Source organism: Phaenicophaeus curvirostris, chromosome 3 (genome assembly GCF_032191515.1).
Source record: "Phaenicophaeus curvirostris isolate KB17595 chromosome 3, BPBGC_Pcur_1.0, whole genome shotgun sequence".
In the NCBI taxonomy this organism is placed as follows: Eukaryota; Metazoa; Chordata; class Aves; order Cuculiformes; family Cuculidae; genus Phaenicophaeus; species Phaenicophaeus curvirostris.
In genome coordinates this window covers 50,391,059-50,407,981 of record NC_091394.1, presented here as the reverse complement: position 1 = coordinate 50,407,981, position 16,923 = coordinate 50,391,059, and the positions used below count along the sequence as shown (strand labels likewise).

The following is a 16,923-nucleotide window of genomic DNA, read 5'->3' as shown; positions in this document are numbered from 1 at the left end:
CTTACTAATATGTATGCTATTTTCTTAGAGTGTTCAGTATTTTTAATTCAGAAAGCTGCATCTTATTACTCAACGGCATTGCAGTAACTATCTCTTCTGCAGCATTTGTTCATCTCTCTCCATGGTCTAGGCTAAGCACCATGCTCCATTCACCTTCCCTCGCACACCATGTGCAATATTACAGCAACACATCATGGCTCTGCTGACTTCCCATTCATTTCAATAACCAAACACAACTGTAGCTTCCTCTCACCTGCCACAAGACTCCTTCAACCTGTTTGTAATTCAGTTCTTACCTCTTACCTATATTCAGATCTTCTTTTTTTAAATATTATATTTGCAATTATCCTATTGCATTATTTATTAGATGTTGGGCTCAGCACTGCATAAAGTAGAAGTAGTGATCCTCATGACCTATGAGCTAAATAGAATAAAACTTTCAAGTGGCCAAGAGCCAAAGGATATCTCATATATACATCAGAGAGATAAGAGAAGCAAGATCAAGAGGGTAGGAGATGAGAGTGGCTTCTTGGAGGTCACGCCACCACTCTGTGGAGTGTGTGCAGCACCCCAGTTTTACATGATTCTAATTCCTCAGCAGCCTTTTCTCCCTCACTTCCTCCTTTGATCCTGCAGATGGACAGAAGCTTTAGGCTTAAACCACACAAGTTGAGCAGAAAGGGTCTAAAGCAAATCAAAGACATTTGAAGTTGTTCTCCAACATCTTTGGGCCACTCTTATTTTTGCTCCCCAAAAGAGGCATCCCATGCTGTCAATACAGCAAGAAAACTCCAAGTCACCACCAGGAGAAGATGCTTAATAGGAAAAGACTTACGTATACAGCCATCAGGAGCTCTCACTGGAACACCATAACGACGATAGTAGCCTTTCATACACTTCTCACAGTTAATACCAGCTGTGTTATGCTGTACAAAATAAAACAAAACCAGAATATGAGAGGAAAAAGGGAACTGGGAAGAATTAAGAAACACTAACATTCTTTGCACTGTTTCTGTATAACTGAAAAAGGATCGGCATAGAACAGAAATGCAATATGACTGCAATAAAGACAGCACTCATCATTTGCTGTTCTTTAACCATCTGTTATCTACAGATAACTGAATCGCTGTATTCTCACATAAAGCAGCTGAATTTTATCTTTAAAGTGTGATAAAAAGAGCTATTTTACCAACAACAAACAAGTAAATTCAGGGGAAAAAAAGGTTTTCATTGTCACATATTTACCTCTTTTTATTCTTCTTTCTTATCATAACATATACATCATTCAGGCAAGTGCATAATTATTTTTTCTTCATACTATATATTATTTGAATACTCTACATCTAAGATCAACAACATGAAAATAAACCAAAACCAGACCAGTCAGGTCAGCACAAAACAGATCTCCCATTAGAAAAGCAGACATCTTTAATAAATACATGTTTAAGGAACAGAGAAAAAAATATATGAAAACTCTTTGAACACAGTCTTGAGTGTATTTCAATTCCTGCAGCAAAGCTAAACCCTGTGCTGGAGGCAGCAGGAGCAATAGCAGAAATAGCATTCATTGGTTGAATAAATCACAATCACAATCCATTCTCATGGGACTTTAGTCTCATGAGTGGCAAATTGGAGGTGAGGGGAAGCTTCACCTCAGAGCACCCGAAGTAGCTGCCCCCAGCTCCCATCACTGTTCGGTTCCTCCTTAGGGAGCATGGCAAAACTGGGCTGAGCAGGGACCTGGCATTTAAAGGTGAGGCAGCTCATGAGCAGGACATCCATGCTTCTGCGGGGGCTGCTGCTTTTGCTTGGCACTCTTGGTTTGTGCAGCAGTTTTGGGTTCTGCTTCCAGTTCTGCTGGGAGCTTCTTCGAGCGTTTTTAGATCTGAGCTATGGCCAGGAAAGGCTGATGCTGGCTCAGAGAGGGTGATGCTCACATCACACAGCAGATGGAGATGCAGTAGTTGCTGCAGCACTCAGCATGTCAGGAGCACAGGGGGGCCCAGTGTCTCTCTAAAAAACGTGCAGGACTACATGGAGATTTTGCAGTGATGGTCTCAACACATTGTCAGGCACATTTTTTGGACATTATTGATGCTAATGCCCATGGCACATCAGAGGCACCACGCCAGACAGATCTCCAAGAGATGGATGCCCCTGACCAGGTCTGGGGCTGCTGAGAGTGCCAGGGCCTCTCTCTGGGGCTGGGGCAGGCAATGAAAACTGTGCAGAGCTTATGGGAAAGGATCAGAAGACAGAGCAGCACAGCCGTAGTAGATGTCTGTTGCAGACCACCCAAACAAGGAGGCAGACGAAGCCTTTTTTAGGCAGCCAGATGAAGTCTTGGTACTCACTGATGATTTTAAGCACCTCAATATCAGCTGGAAGGACAATGCAGCCAGACACAAACAATCCAGAAGTTATTTCAAATGTATTGAAGAATTTCTGGATGAAGAGGTTCATGAACCAGTTAGGGGAGATGTCCCATTCAAACTGACACTCACTAACAAGGAAGAACATTGTGAAGGCTGAGGGCAGCCTTGGCTGCAGTGACCTCAAGACTGTGGATTTTAAGATCCTGAGCCTAGTAAGCAACACAAATAGCAGGGGACAGGATGAGGGAATGGCCTCAAGCTCCGTCAGTGGAGGTTCAGGCTGGACATCAGGAAAAAATATTTCACAGAAAAGGTCATTGGTCACTGGAACAGGCTGCCCAGGGAGGTGGTTGAGTCACCTTCCCTGGAGGTGTTTAAAAGACGGGTGGATGAGGTGCTCAGGGGCATGGTTTAGTGATTGATAGGTATGGTTGGACTCGATGATCCAGTGGGTCCTTTCCAACCTAGTGATTCTATGATTACTGACCTGGGCTTCAGAAAAGCAGATTTTGGCCTGTTCAGGCATCTCCTTAGCAAGATGCTATGTGACATGGCCCTGGAACAGAAAGTGGACCAGGAAAGCTAGTTGATTCTCACAGCCAGCCTCCTAAGCACAAGAACAGTCCTTTCCGACGTGCAGTCAAGTAACTACAGCAGAAGGCCAGCACAGAGCACCTGATTGTTCTCAAATTTGAAAAGAGAGTACAGAGAAGATGGAAACAGGCTACCTGGTGGCAATACAAACACATTGCCCACACATGCTAGAGTGGAGCTCAGAAAGCCAACGCTTAGCTGGAGTTAAAATTAGCAAGGGAAGTGAAATGCAGAAAGAAAGGTTTTTCTAGGAGTACCATCAGCAGCAAAAGAAAAGCTAATGAGAGTATGAGCCCACTGCTTAATGGGGATCGAGATCCAGTGAACAAGTCATCTTAGAGGCCATTTTTAAACACACAGAGGACAGGAAGGTGATCGGGTGTATTCAGCGCAAATTTATCTAGGGTAAAGCTCCACTGCTTTCTGTAATGAGATGACCGGTACTGTCAGAGCCACCAAGATAGTGAGGGATGGAAGCACACGGCATCCAAGAAGAGGGTAAGACAGGTGGGTCTCTTCAGCATTAAGAAAAGAAGGGAGAAGTCACTGCTATCTACAACTACCTGATCAGAGGATACAGAGGGAATGGAGCCAGACTCTTCTCAGAGGTGCACAGCTGTAGCTTAAGAGGCAATAGGCACAGATTGGAATATGGAAAGTTCCAATTAGATATTAGGGAAAACAATGTATCACAAAGGTGATAAAACACTGAAACAGGTTGCTTTGAGTGGTTGTGGTATCTCCATCCTTAGAGGTGTTCGAGGTTGACTGAACAAGTCCCTGAGCAAGATTATCTAATTAGACCTGCTCTAAGTAGGGGGCTGAACTACGCGATTTCCAGAGCTCCCATGTTATCTGACTCTAAAGAAATTGAATCTATTTTTGTATGAAACATTTAAATTCTATCGCTTCCTCATTCAAGCATCCATTCCCAATACATTTTTCCCTGACACAAACAGAAAAAGTAAATTAAAATCCATGTGATTTACCCATGAAAAGAAAAAAAGCCATAATTAAATTCATTTTACCCAGCATAAATTCCATAAAATTACGTTATAAACAATTAATATCAGTCATATAACTAAGACTCATAGATTTAGATCAATTTCGCTCTTTTCTATTCAGGAAGCAATACAAAAGAAATATTCTTTCATGAACAAAGAACTGACAGGAAGGACCAACATAATAAATCTTACCAGACTGCATGAACAAAGTTCTGCACAGAAATGTCAACTGGAAGACAAAGAACATTTCTGCTTCTCATGCAAGTAAAAATAACTCTACTGTCTTCTGACTGCCTCTTAGACAATATCTGATTATATTGTGGCAATAAAATGGAAAACATGCTCTATAAATTTTAATGGATATTTCCTTCTTCTTTTGTTCCCTAAATACAGCTATATTTTAATTTGCACAGTGTGGTCATACATAAATAGTGATGCATAGGTTTTATAAGAAGCTTGATGACAATTTGCCTCTTAATGATGTTCTGGTCAGCTGCTTGTCATCATTCTTCAGATGAATTGACAACAAAAGGAAGACACACTTCCAAATAAGTCTGGATGTATTTAACCCTGATCACTGAACCAATGAATAATTTAGGTTGTAAGGGACCTCAGGAGGTCCAGGGGTTCAGTCCTACTCAAAGTAGAGGTAAGTCCAAGACTAGATCAAGTTAATCAGAGCCTTGTACAAACTTTCCTGACAGTAATTAGCCAGAGTAGGACAAAACTTACTCAGGAAAAGAGACATGCTTCCTCTTTCCAAGAACGTACTAGTCATTAATGACACATACAGTGTAAAGTCTCTGATTCCAAATTTGCATTTGTTGATTGAATACAACCAAGCCTCTAAGAGAGTTAATGGGCTGGAGCATGTCTCATGTAAGGAAAAACTGAGGGAATGGCTTTGGTTGGCTTGGAGAAGAGATGTTTGGGATGTGGGGGTTGGGGGGCCTGTATTGGTGCCTAATGGCCATTTTCCTCTACTTAAGAAGTGGGTGGTTACACAGAAGACAGACCCAACTCTTCTCAGACATGCATAGCAAAAGGACAATAGCCAACTGTCACAAATTGCAGTTGGGAAAATTCCTACTCAACAACAACAAAAATCTCTTTACATGGACAATTATTAAGTGCCATAAAAGATTACCCAGAGTCTGTGTAATCTCTGCGCTTGGAAATTTTCAGAATTCTACTGGACATTTCTCGGTGCAAACTGATATAACTTTGTATCTAGCCTTCATTTGATTGCAGCACTAGTCTAGGTGACTTTCAAAGGTTCCTTCTACAGTTCTGTGCTTTTTCAATACTTATAAGCTTCCTTCCATCCTTTACTCCTGCTGATGAGGGACAGCCCTCTCTGTTTTGCTGTGGTAAGAAACCAGCTGGCCTGAGCTGGAATTTTATTTGGTTAATTTTAGTTCCTTCTGTTAAGCAGGGAAACAGCAGAGTTTGCAATAACAGGAAATGGAATCTTTGTAGTTGATTTAATTGTTTTGTGTGAATTTATTTGAATCACACAGGACTGAACATAAATACAAGTGTCTTTTATACATTACCAAGCAATATTGTACAATGTAAATTATTTTCAGACACCCTTTATCCTGCTTTGAGTACAAGTAACAACGCCAGAGAAACGGAACTATGTAGACCGGTCAGCCTCCAAACTACTGGTGTGGGCACAGTCCCACTCTAGTAGCCCTTCTTCAAGTTTCATTTATTTAAACCAACCAAAACTCATATATGTACCTGGCAGTTAATGCAGACTCCTCCACCTTCATAATGCCCATGGGCATTTAAGCTTTCTCGACGCTCATCAACATCAGCGTCATAGTAGCAATCAGTGGCATGTCCATGGCAATTGCAGGCTGAAAAAGTAATACTTCAAGTCAACTTTCATTATAACGCTGGAATTCAGTAACACAGCAGAGGTGAAAAAGAAGCTTAGATTTCTTATGTATACATACACTCAAGTACGTTGGAGTATGCACAAATACACATTTTTACCTATTAATAACTGGATTTTCACTTCAGAAACATAGTAAGACCACCTAGTTATGAGGAAAACGTGCTGCTAGGCTTATCAGAGGAACCAAAAGATGTACCGTCTCAAAACAATGTATTTATGCATAAACGCAGAACTAGGAAGCTCCAGAAGAATGGTCTAAGCAGTTTTTAAAAATAGTCAAAACCATATTCAATTGTTTATTCCATTTTTCCATATCTAAAAATACATCTGGGGTGAAGCTGTATGCGCTAAACCTTTATTTGAAATAATTACAGAGAAGACATGTACATTTGAATAAAAAGACCTACACCAAAGAACTCTCATACTCAGTAGCAGATACACATATACCAGCAAATTTGGCTATACATTCACCCAGCTGCTGTCTTCTGAAAGGGGAAGTTTTAAGTACAAGTTCATTCTACATCCTGGGAATTATGAATTCAAAGAGAAGTATACTTTAAATAAGTATGGTATGAATAATAATAATAATAATAATAATAATAATAATAATAATAATAATAATAATGATACCACCAAAATTATAATTATTATATAGAGAATTAGGTGACTGAGATAACTCATTTCCCTTGTGTATTGTTTATAGTCACAGCTGTGATAAATTTTACTTTGGGTAGTTTGTGCTCAGATCCTTCCCTTTATTTTTCCCTTCTGTTAGGCCAAATAAAGGTAAGAGCTGAACTCACAGTAGCTCTGAATCCATCTGTATGTACACATTCTGCCTTACATTTAACTCCTTATAACAGATGTTAACACTGCAGAGCTCAGAAGAGACTGAAATACAGACATCTGTGAGGCTTTGCTCCCAAGCACATCAGCCTCACATATGTCTCAACCTAGGAAGTTCACCTATTGAAAATATCTCAGATGCATCAACTACTACAGCCACTTGTGGCCTTGTATGCACACTAGCTGGCTTCACTGATCTCCTTACATTGATGTGGGAGACCAAAATCCCAAGGACCCTTTGCTGTTTTACTTTTGATAAAAAGGCCTAGTGATATAAATCCCAGAGCAAGCCCAATGTTTGTGCCTTGCTTGCAGAAAAGAATTAACCTGAAAAATATTTCCACACTTTGAATAGTTCCTGCAAATAAAGTTTGAGTAAAGGGTGATCAATTTACCCAGGAAATAATTTATCTAAATTCCTAAAGATCAATTACGTGTATCTCACCATCTTCTTATCTTAGATAAATCACATATCTTTCTGTTGGTCATGTAAAGCTCTGCCTGTCTTCACTGACAGAGCTATAAGATAAATCTGAGTTGGAACTAACCATACTAGCAAGCAAACAGAAAAAAATCAAAGAGCAGGATCATGGTGTTGCTATAAACTCATCCTATGCGTTTTTTTTCTGATCTATTCTTCTTCCTTCACTGGAAAGGAACAATGGGACTTTTCCTGAAAGAACGCAGGAAGCATAATGGCTTCTCCAAACATCTGGGTGCCAGGTAAGTTTTTAATTACAGATGTTCCAGCACTCCAGGGAAACTTTCCTAGGAAATGACTGAAGTTTTGACTTTGTAATGCTATGACTCCATATTCAGAGAAATCCTCCCTTCATCTGGACCAGATAAGGTATTCTAGAAGGCAACGGGTGCGTGGAAGCACCTTCAAACAGAAGCTAAGGGCCTTGGCCCTACTTTCTCCACCATGAGGGAAGTATATGAGAAGTACTCCTTTCAAATTCTGTTCCAAGTACCTGGCACAACTGGGAGCACAATTTAGGAACAACTGGCTCTCCATGCCTTGCTACATGACCACACAGACAAGATGAGGGAAACCAGATCATTCTCTGTTATCTCCTCTACATCTTTATACCTGAATAGCTTTGGACAAGGAAGCCTATTCCTAGAAACTATTAAAAACAGCTGAGAGAATGCCCTGCTATCAGGTTCCTTCATGATCTGCTGACAGGAACCAGACAGGTCAAGATTGGATTCCCTGGCCTTGTTGTGATATCCTGTGAAGATCCTATAGGGGGTGGGATAAACATATAATTCTTCAAGAAAATACAACATTGCACAAATGAGACATTGGTTCAAGATATTAACTCAGAAAAGTAAAAAAAAAAAAAAAAAAGAGAATATGCATAAAAAAATACAATGCAAATAAAAGCTCCTTGCCTCTAAGGCCAAACAATCAGAGAGCTACAACTCACAAGTATGTCTTCTAACAGCAAGAAGAAACTATTTGCTCTGATTACAGTAACAGGAATAGAAATCTCTTCTACCACATCAAGCATCTTCTCACCACTTTGGGCCATTTGCCGACCCATCCAGTATTGGGAAACTCATAGCAAGATGTAGGGCTTATCCCTACAAACTCCCACCAACCTCTTTCAATCAGTTTCTCTCAAGGGACCTCAGGCTTCTGGGAAGTTTTAATTCTTTCACTACTGGTTGCCAGGAAAAGAGGCCTGCACCTGGCAAACGCTCTCAAAAAATCACCTCAAACTGCTAAGAGCAACCCACACTAAACATGGTATTTTTTTCAGAGGTAGTTAAAGGCAAAGTTGTTTTGGCTCAGAATCTTCTAGATGATCTTGTATAAACTCATTCTTTAAAAATCATTACACTATTTATGCTCTTTGTCTACCTTTCCTGGCAGAAAATGTTTTCCTTTCAAAGAGGGGAATTTAAATGAGGTTTCAAATATTGTCCAAAAATTGTGTCCTAACATGCCCATCTCCTATCAAATATTTTAAACATCCTCCTCTCTGCCCCCCGCCAACAATCAGTCTTAGTACTACAGTTTTGATTAAACAAGCTATCTCTTTCTTTCTCGAACTAATTATACAGGTACATCTCTTTGGCTTTCAAATAAGATTCCCCTGTTAACAGTTTGTACCTACCAGCTATGCTACTCTCAGGAAAGGCAGACGAAGAAAATAAATTAGGCCAGTCACAAAAGAAAATGTAGGTTGCCAACACATTCACTCAGAATATGATGTGCCAAAGATAGCTGACATTGTCTAAACCACATCCACTGGTTTCTGGCCAGAGGGATGCAGAACATCCATGTGTGACGGTATATACTCCATCAAACGGTATCCATGTAGTCATTTTTCTTTAACAAAAGAATGAAACACAGGGGACATGGGAGAAAGGTCAATGAGCTTATGCAGCTTGACAACTCACTCTGTGGAGCTAAAGCACTCCAGACCCCCAACTACATGCACAGGAAGAGGTGCAAATGTGGAATTGCTTGTACTCCCTACCAGGAATGTCTTTGTGCCTGGTGATGCCCAGTCAGCAAGGGATGACCAGCAGCAAGAGGGCAGCGCACATGCCTGTAAGCAGTGTCAGCCTCAAGCAATCTCTCTGCATCTTGAACACCAAGAGGCTGGGTTATGGGGAGGCAAATCTTGAAGCTGTATAAGACACCTATAGTCTCTGCTCTGCTAAGCAGGATCCACAATCTGTCAGCAGATAGCTATGTCTAGGGAAGAGATATGGACTCAATGTACTACACAGAGTCACACTTCTCTCGTAATATTCTCATGTGAATTACTATTTTCATTGATTAATAAGAGAACATAAATAGTATTCACTGCATCATCTGTTCCTTATTGTTGTATGGAAATAATTTTCTCGGTAAAGAAAAAATGTGTTAAAATATGCAGTGTGCCAGTTATACTCCATGAACATGTGTGCTGTGGCTAATTCCCACCCACCTATCAACGTCACTTTTAGCCCAGTGTCTTTCAGGCTACTCACGTTCACATATATTTGTGCTTCCAGCTGTTGCAGGTTGCCACTGTTTCTGATTATATCCAGGGCAGCAGCGATCACAGGTTTCCCCACAGGTGTTATGCTGACATTCACACTGAAACCTACAGAAAAGAAAGGCTCTTATGCTACTGAAGCTGGACTTGAAATTTTTTATCTTAATGTTATTGCAGTCAAAGACTTTTACATAGTGTGAAAAGGACAGGACAAGGACATAAGTTTACGTGTGAAGAGGTCAAACAGTAATACTAGAACACCATGGAACTTTCCTAAAATTCTTCATGATTCATTAATCATATGATTATGAGTTTATTAGCACAAATTACTGAGAACATTTATAATTTGATTCAATAGACTGGATTATGAAATTTTATTCTAGAATATTAAATCAAGCTGATATATAACACTTTAAGATGTATCTTATTTTAGCTTCATTCCAAGGCGCAAGCCTGTTGACCTACAGTAAAGCCAAATATTTATGACCTTTATATGCATGTCTTCATAACATATTTATTATGCCTTGTTTACAATAATTTTATTAGTGTTTTTAATAAAGCAAGATCATAACCTCATCTTGTTATTTTTAAAATAGGGCATGTTATTCATCAAGCAAATGTTGTTCATACTTATTTTGATTTAGCTGAACAGCCTAGTTAAAAGGCAGGCTCTCATTATGGGCCAGGTCTTACCATCATGCTTAGTAAATTAAAGAAAGAAGAAAGAGACCTTGGGACTGGAGAGGCCTACTCAAATGTTCTCCTCTTACCCATGTAGTCTAGTAATGGAGAGGCAATACAATTTTTAAGCATAACCATCCTATTCCCACAGATTTCACACCTTCTGTACTTACTTTCCTCTAGCACAGACATCCAGAAAGGAAGCATCCATCTACCCACTTATTCTTCATTAAAACATGACTGAAAACATTGCATTGTCCTGATAGAAGTTTGTTTCAATACCAAAATGGATACGAATAACAGCAGCTCTAAGCCACGCTTTTAAAATATGTTTTAAACAGCCTGAATATTCATAGTGATTTCCCTGTAGCAGATGCATCATAGAGCCTGATCTATCTCCTTGTGAAACTAATATGGAGATCTTAAACTTCATAGGTGAAGAGAACAGTTCATTCAGTTTCTGTTTTTATGTTTTCTAGCAATGATAAAATCTCACTGGATCTTAGCTGAGCTCAATTGTAATGCTCAGTATCTCTAGAAAGTTCACAAAATTTGTTCTTTAATTGGGCTTCTAATTCCTGCTGTTGGAAGGTGATATAGAATCATTTTTTGGAAAAGACCTTTGAGATCATTGAGTCCAACCGTACCTTTTGCTACTGAACCATATCCCTGAGTACTTAATCTACCTGTCTTTTAAACACCTCCAAGGATGGTGACTCAACCCTGGGCAGCCTGTTCCAGTGCCTGATAACGCATTCAGAGAAGAAATTTTTCCTGATGTCTAATCTGAACCTCCCATGGCACATCTTGAGGCCACTGCCTCTCGTCCTATCACCCATCACTTGGGAGAAGAGACCCACATAAGTAAAACTTCCTTTCCCATAGCGGTAGACAGTGATAAGGTCTCCCCTCAGCCACCTTTTCTCCAGGCTAAGCAACCCCAGTTCCCTTAGCCACCACTCATAAGGCTTGTGCTTCTGGTCCTGGAGAACATCAGTCCATATTTTCTGAAAAGAATTAAGGGTTTCTAAGAAATTATTCAATCTGCCAAACTCTTATTTCAATTAAAAGTAAAGACTTTTTGTTATTATATTTCACATACAATAGCTCTTGATATGTTTTCTTGTCAATCATTAGCAGATTCTAGTTTTCTAAATATAATGAAAAATCCCTGTAAGACTATATCATTCTATAGCAAAAAGGGTCATTTAAAAACATCCAGGTATTATTTTTCTGAAATTAAATTAACGTTATGCTCAGTTTACTTACTGGTATTGGTTTTCATCACTCTTTGCATTACATACTTCAGCATGGCCATGGCAAACACATCGACCACCAATACTGATGTCCTTTATACTGTAGTAATACTGTGGAACAAGCATAAGAAGTACATATAGGTCTTTCCTTACTTATATATGTCAGAAATATATTTTATATATTTTGCAAAAGGCCAAAGTCAGGCAGCCAATGGTCAAACCTCCGTTGATGTTTATGTCTCAGTATAAGTACCAGCAAATCAAAGTCAATACCCACAATACAGAAACAGGCTTGTTACCCTGTTACAGAAACAGGCTTGCGCAGCTCATACAAAATGTTACTGTAGCTCTCCATCCCCCAGCAGCTCTCCAGCCCACAGTACCCAAGCCCAAAGCTTGTTCAAAGCCAGCTTGAGGACGGAGATGTAAAGTACTGTCAAAGTAAGAATTTGTGGGACCTTAGTCTGGTCAACAAACCCGACACGCTGTTAGGGGCAGTGCAACTTCCCCATTCAGTCAGACACCATCAATAAAGGCTAAAAGAAGAAAGACCAAAACCACCAGCTCAGTCAAAATCAGTTATGACTCAAGCTGGACTTGAAATTGTGACCTGAAGTTGAAACATTCTGTATCTCATCCTCATGCTTTGTAGGCATCCAGACAACAGAATATAAAAATTTAATTGAGTCAACTCAGTGAAAATATCATTACTGTAATTTACCAGTAGCAACTTCTGCATAATTTTTTTGTAGCTCAGAAGTTGTCTTGTTGTTTCCTTGCCTCTTTAGAGCACCAGGCAGCACTGAGAGCTGATTGTAAATCTTGATCTCTATGTACCTCAGAAAAATTAAAGGGGCAGACTTAATGCCACTGAAGGATGAGGGGAAAAAGGGTCAGAACATTATGCAGTTGTGTCTCCTGTGCTCAGTCTATTCCCAATACAGCCCCTCTAAATGATATGTATGTAGCATTTCTCAGTGGTGATCATCCCCTCTACTTAAAACTGGTGAGACCACAAGTGGAGTGCTGTATCCAGTTCTGGGCTCCCAGCTTCAAGAAAGACAAGGAACTACTGGACAGAGTCCAGCCGAGAGCCACGAAGATGATTAGCAGACTGAAGCATCTCTCCTATAAGGCAAGGCTGAGAGACCTGGGTCTATTTAGCCTGGAGAAGACAGAGAGGGTATCTCCTCAATGCTTATAAATATCTACGGGACAGGTGTCAAGAGGGTGGGGTTAGACTCTTTTCAGCAGTGCCCAGTGACAGGGCAAGGGGAAATAGGCACAAACTGAAATGCAGAAGGGTCCACAGAACATCAAGAAACACTTTTTTCCACTGCAAGGGTGACTGGGACAGACTGCCCAAAGCAGTTGTGGAGTCTCGCTCCTTGGAGATACTCAGGAGCTACCTAGACATGGTCCTGGCCAACTAGCTCTAGGTGACTCTGAGCAGGGAGATTGGACCAGAGGTCCCATCAAACCTCAGCCCTTCTGTAATTCATTTCGGTTGCATAAACATGTTCTCCTTTTAGGTAGGTGGAGTTGGCTGGGCACAGACAAGGTGCTTCTCCAAGACAGGGAGCTTTTCCAACTAGCTCTCTTTGCTCTAGGCAGGTGAAGAATGGTGGATAGGATATATAAATGGGGAAATATTTTATGCCTTCTGAACTCTCTCTATTCAAACATACATATTCATTTCTAACTGTGTATATCATTTTCATACTGTAAATAAAATCTATGCTTTCAGTGTTTTCAGCAAAGCTAGAAATTACCACTGTTACTTACCACCACATTTGACTGGTTTTTGTGTAAGAGTCTTCACAATCCAGTCTATCATTTCACACAGCCTTGCAGAGCTACACCTTACTACTAACAGTAATTGTAACGTCAGTGATCAGTAATAAGTAAAATTAGCAAAAGGCCAAAACAATTAATAGGCCAAACTGCTGCAGTTTAGACATAAAGCATACTGTATATAATTCTGGGTGTCATGAACTCAAACCATTAACAGGGGAAGCTAGGCAGTTACTTGGATAGGAGAACAGATCTGGCCTGGTTTTCATCTGTTTCTATAATAAGTTTAACAAAAATATTTTCCTTAAAAATATTAACTTTTTCCTAGACTTGGAAGGTCTCTACAATGAAAACTTATGCTCTCTTTTAACAATTTAATAAAATATTGGCATTTCATTCATCTATCCTAGTTATTCATCTGTCCTATAGTTATGATAACATCAGCAGTTCCTTACACTAAAGCTGTGCTGCTTGCCAAGTAAGCTAAATACTGCATTTACATCTGCCCATCAGTAACATCTGAAAAATTTACTTAAGACAATAAAGGTACTTAATGGGAGTGCTATCAAGTTACTGGAACAGTTTTTTTGATGCAGAAACTTTCACACACATACGTACAATGCCTCACCCAAACGTTTCCTCCAATTGTTACCAAATCTTCATTTTAAATGAAAAGGTTAAAAATAACAATACAATATGAAGTCTGTAGTGTCTCTAAGTAGATGAATTTGTAAGTGGTGTTCCCTTGAGGGAACTGAATTTCCTTACATTTCCCCACTGAATGGGAGCAGCACTTCAGCTTTCAAGCTCTTAGGTAGCCAAAAATCCCCTAAAAATATCCAGGCATCTCAATGCCCTTTGATTCCTGCTCCTTCAGAAACTCAGGTACTGTTTCCTGAAAATCTTTCTTTGAATAAGTAAGGGAAAGTGGCTGAAAAAATTTAGTTCCCTTATTCTGCATAAGACAGTTCAGAAGATTTCCGCTTTGGTTCCTTACAGCTCCTGTGATGTACCCAACTTCCTTTCACATTAAAAAACAGAGAAAGAAGACAGTCTGTTCCAAAATCATTAATCATTATTCCCCCTCCATAAATCCATGCTGACTCAGTCACCCTCTTGACAAAAAATGAACCTGGAAAAAATATGGGGATTTAAAGGCATGTTACTGCAAAATTCAATTCTTAAAACATTCAGATTTTTTCCTCTCTAACTGCTGAATACAATTGTTGAGCGTATCTTGGTGAAAACAGTACTTACTCTACGGGTTACAGTGGGGTCTCGTTGAGCTTTAGATATTAAATGTCCAAGAAGTGTATTAGTTCTGAGAAAGTGAAGGCGGATGTTTGTTGCTTTTGTGAATTCCCAAAGACTAGGGGAATAAGTGAAGTTTTTTGCTCCTGGGCGGCCATTTACCAAAGATATCACGATCTAAAAAAGAAGTAAGTACATTTTTGTTAAAATATATCAACTCCAAGCGTCAATAGCAGCACAGAGCAAAGTTAATGAAAGAATCCAAAAACTTACTATTGATTCTGAGCATATTTGTGGTAACAACTACACATTTCATACTGACGCCAGGAAATGGGGAAAAATAGTATTGTTAGTCTTGGACCCTGTTGAATTCTCATTACCCAGAATTACACAGAAAAAAATGCCACTATCTGTTTTGAAAGCAGCAGGTACAACACACAAAAAGTACACATTTTAATAGGAAAAAAACAATTGGAATAGTGGCAAATAGTTACATTAACAGTTGATAGCATTGATGGGAGTTTTGCCCGAGTTAAAACAACAGGTTTTGGCTCTTTCCCAAAGCACATTTATTTTTGGGTTAAGGCACAAACGTTCCTGGAAAATATTATTGTTACCAAGTCCAGTGCCTGGGAGCATATTAATGGTCTTCTGGAAGAAAGAACACAGTGTTGCTTTAGAAAAACCCCGCACATGAAAGCAGGTTTATCTGACTTCCAAAACAACTGCTCCAGTCCTTTTTTATTTTTTAAAGAAACAGATGCCAGCAGCCTAGCAATAATGAATCTCTGTTAAATGAACAACCCAGCGTACACGTATACAACTGAGCAGGAGACTTTCAGTTATTTAAAACTGAGCAGATAACAGGTTTCCATTTTCAAATGGTTGCTATACTCTGAAGCATGTAACAAAGGAATGGTGACAGGTCTGATTGCAACACAAATCCTTTAGGAAAAGTCATACAGCAAGTAATAGGGATGGCTGCGTTGGGAATTATCCTTTAAAATATTTGATTAGCGATTTCTACTTTCACTTTAAACCGCAACATCAGATCCACACACTCAGAACTACGGATAACTCTAGAGGAGCTCAGATTTGAATTCTGATCATGTTGGGTGTAAAAAAAAGAATGTCAGCAGAAGCAATCAGAATAGCCAGGAGTTTAACACTCATTCAAATAACATAAGCCACAGTCCTGCCTAGCAAAGAACAAGAGCCAAAACCAGAGCAATGCTTTAACATGTGTTGCATTATAAATGTGTAGAATATTATATTTTTTTTTCTTAAATAGTTAAGATGGTAAAAATCCATTTCTACTGTCTTTACTCCCATAAGCAATTCTAATGCAGGAAGTTCTGCTATGTACATTGGAAGTATTCAGAAAATGCAGTCAACGTCTACAAATACATATGGCTAAAGTAAGGTACCTAAATCATGGTTAAAAAAAAAAATCTAGCAGAGGTGACTCTTATGGAGAACAGTAAAAGTTAGGAGGAGCCAGTTCACCCTCCAGAAATGTCACCACTTACTTAAGTGCTTGGTTGTGGACTTAGTAATGTAGGTTTAAGCAGTCATAGCAGAAAAATTACTTCATATTCTACTTTTTTACTGAAACTGATGTTGTTTGCTTTGAGTGTCACACATTAATTCTCTAAAACTACTTACCTCTCCATTTTCAAGAGGCAGAATGCGAGAGTACTCTGTGGTGCAAAGGACATCACTGTCCATCCTCACTGGAAGATTAGCTTCCTTTCCGAAGCGCTCCAAGCAATCTGCTTTGGAGTCTAGTCAAGTGAGAATTAAATTATTTTCACATATGAAAGTAAACACTATTGTTCTAATTTAAATTAATGAAGAAATATCCTCTGTACTTACAGGTAAATTCTCCCCCAAAACTGAATAACAACAGTGATTGCTTTGTTCAGCACAGAGAAAAGGAAATTCCTAAATCCAAATTATTTCTCATCCTAAGCAGTTCAGTGGGGCCCAACAAGACACAATACAATATTTCTCATATAATCACCAAATAATCTACACATATATACTACAAGATTTTGCATTTGTATTTCACTTTGACTTTGCAAGGAACTCCGGGGTCCCATAGGTTGAAGGACTCTGTGGTTCTTACATACCATTAAGTAAGATGAACAAAACAAGAATTCTCAACAGACTGAAAAATACTGATATACTGAGTTGCACTTTCAAACTATCGTGCCC

At 39.3% G+C, this 16,923-nt stretch overlaps 1 protein-coding gene across 4 annotated transcripts in view; it reads right to left on the bottom strand.

Annotated features, from left to right (window-relative positions):
- Positions 1 to 16,923, bottom strand: part of LAMA3 (laminin subunit alpha 3) — a 119,179-nt gene that overhangs the window by 90,225 nt on the left and 12,031 nt on the right. For all 4 annotated transcript variants that reach the window (XM_069853983.1, XM_069853984.1, XM_069853985.1 and 1 more), the window contains 6 exons: positions 16,372 to 16,490; positions 14,713 to 14,883; positions 11,675 to 11,772; positions 9,717 to 9,832; positions 5,720 to 5,838; positions 836 to 926 (listed from right to left, as the gene is read on the bottom strand). In XM_069853983.1, coding sequence (XP_069710084.1) covers positions 836 to 926; positions 5,720 to 5,838; positions 9,717 to 9,832; positions 11,675 to 11,772; positions 14,713 to 14,883; positions 16,372 to 16,434 — 658 coding nt within the window. In that variant the 5' untranslated portion in view covers positions 16,435 to 16,490. The remainder of the gene's footprint in view (positions 1 to 835; positions 927 to 5,719; positions 5,839 to 9,716; positions 9,833 to 11,674; positions 11,773 to 14,712; positions 14,884 to 16,371; positions 16,491 to 16,923) is intronic.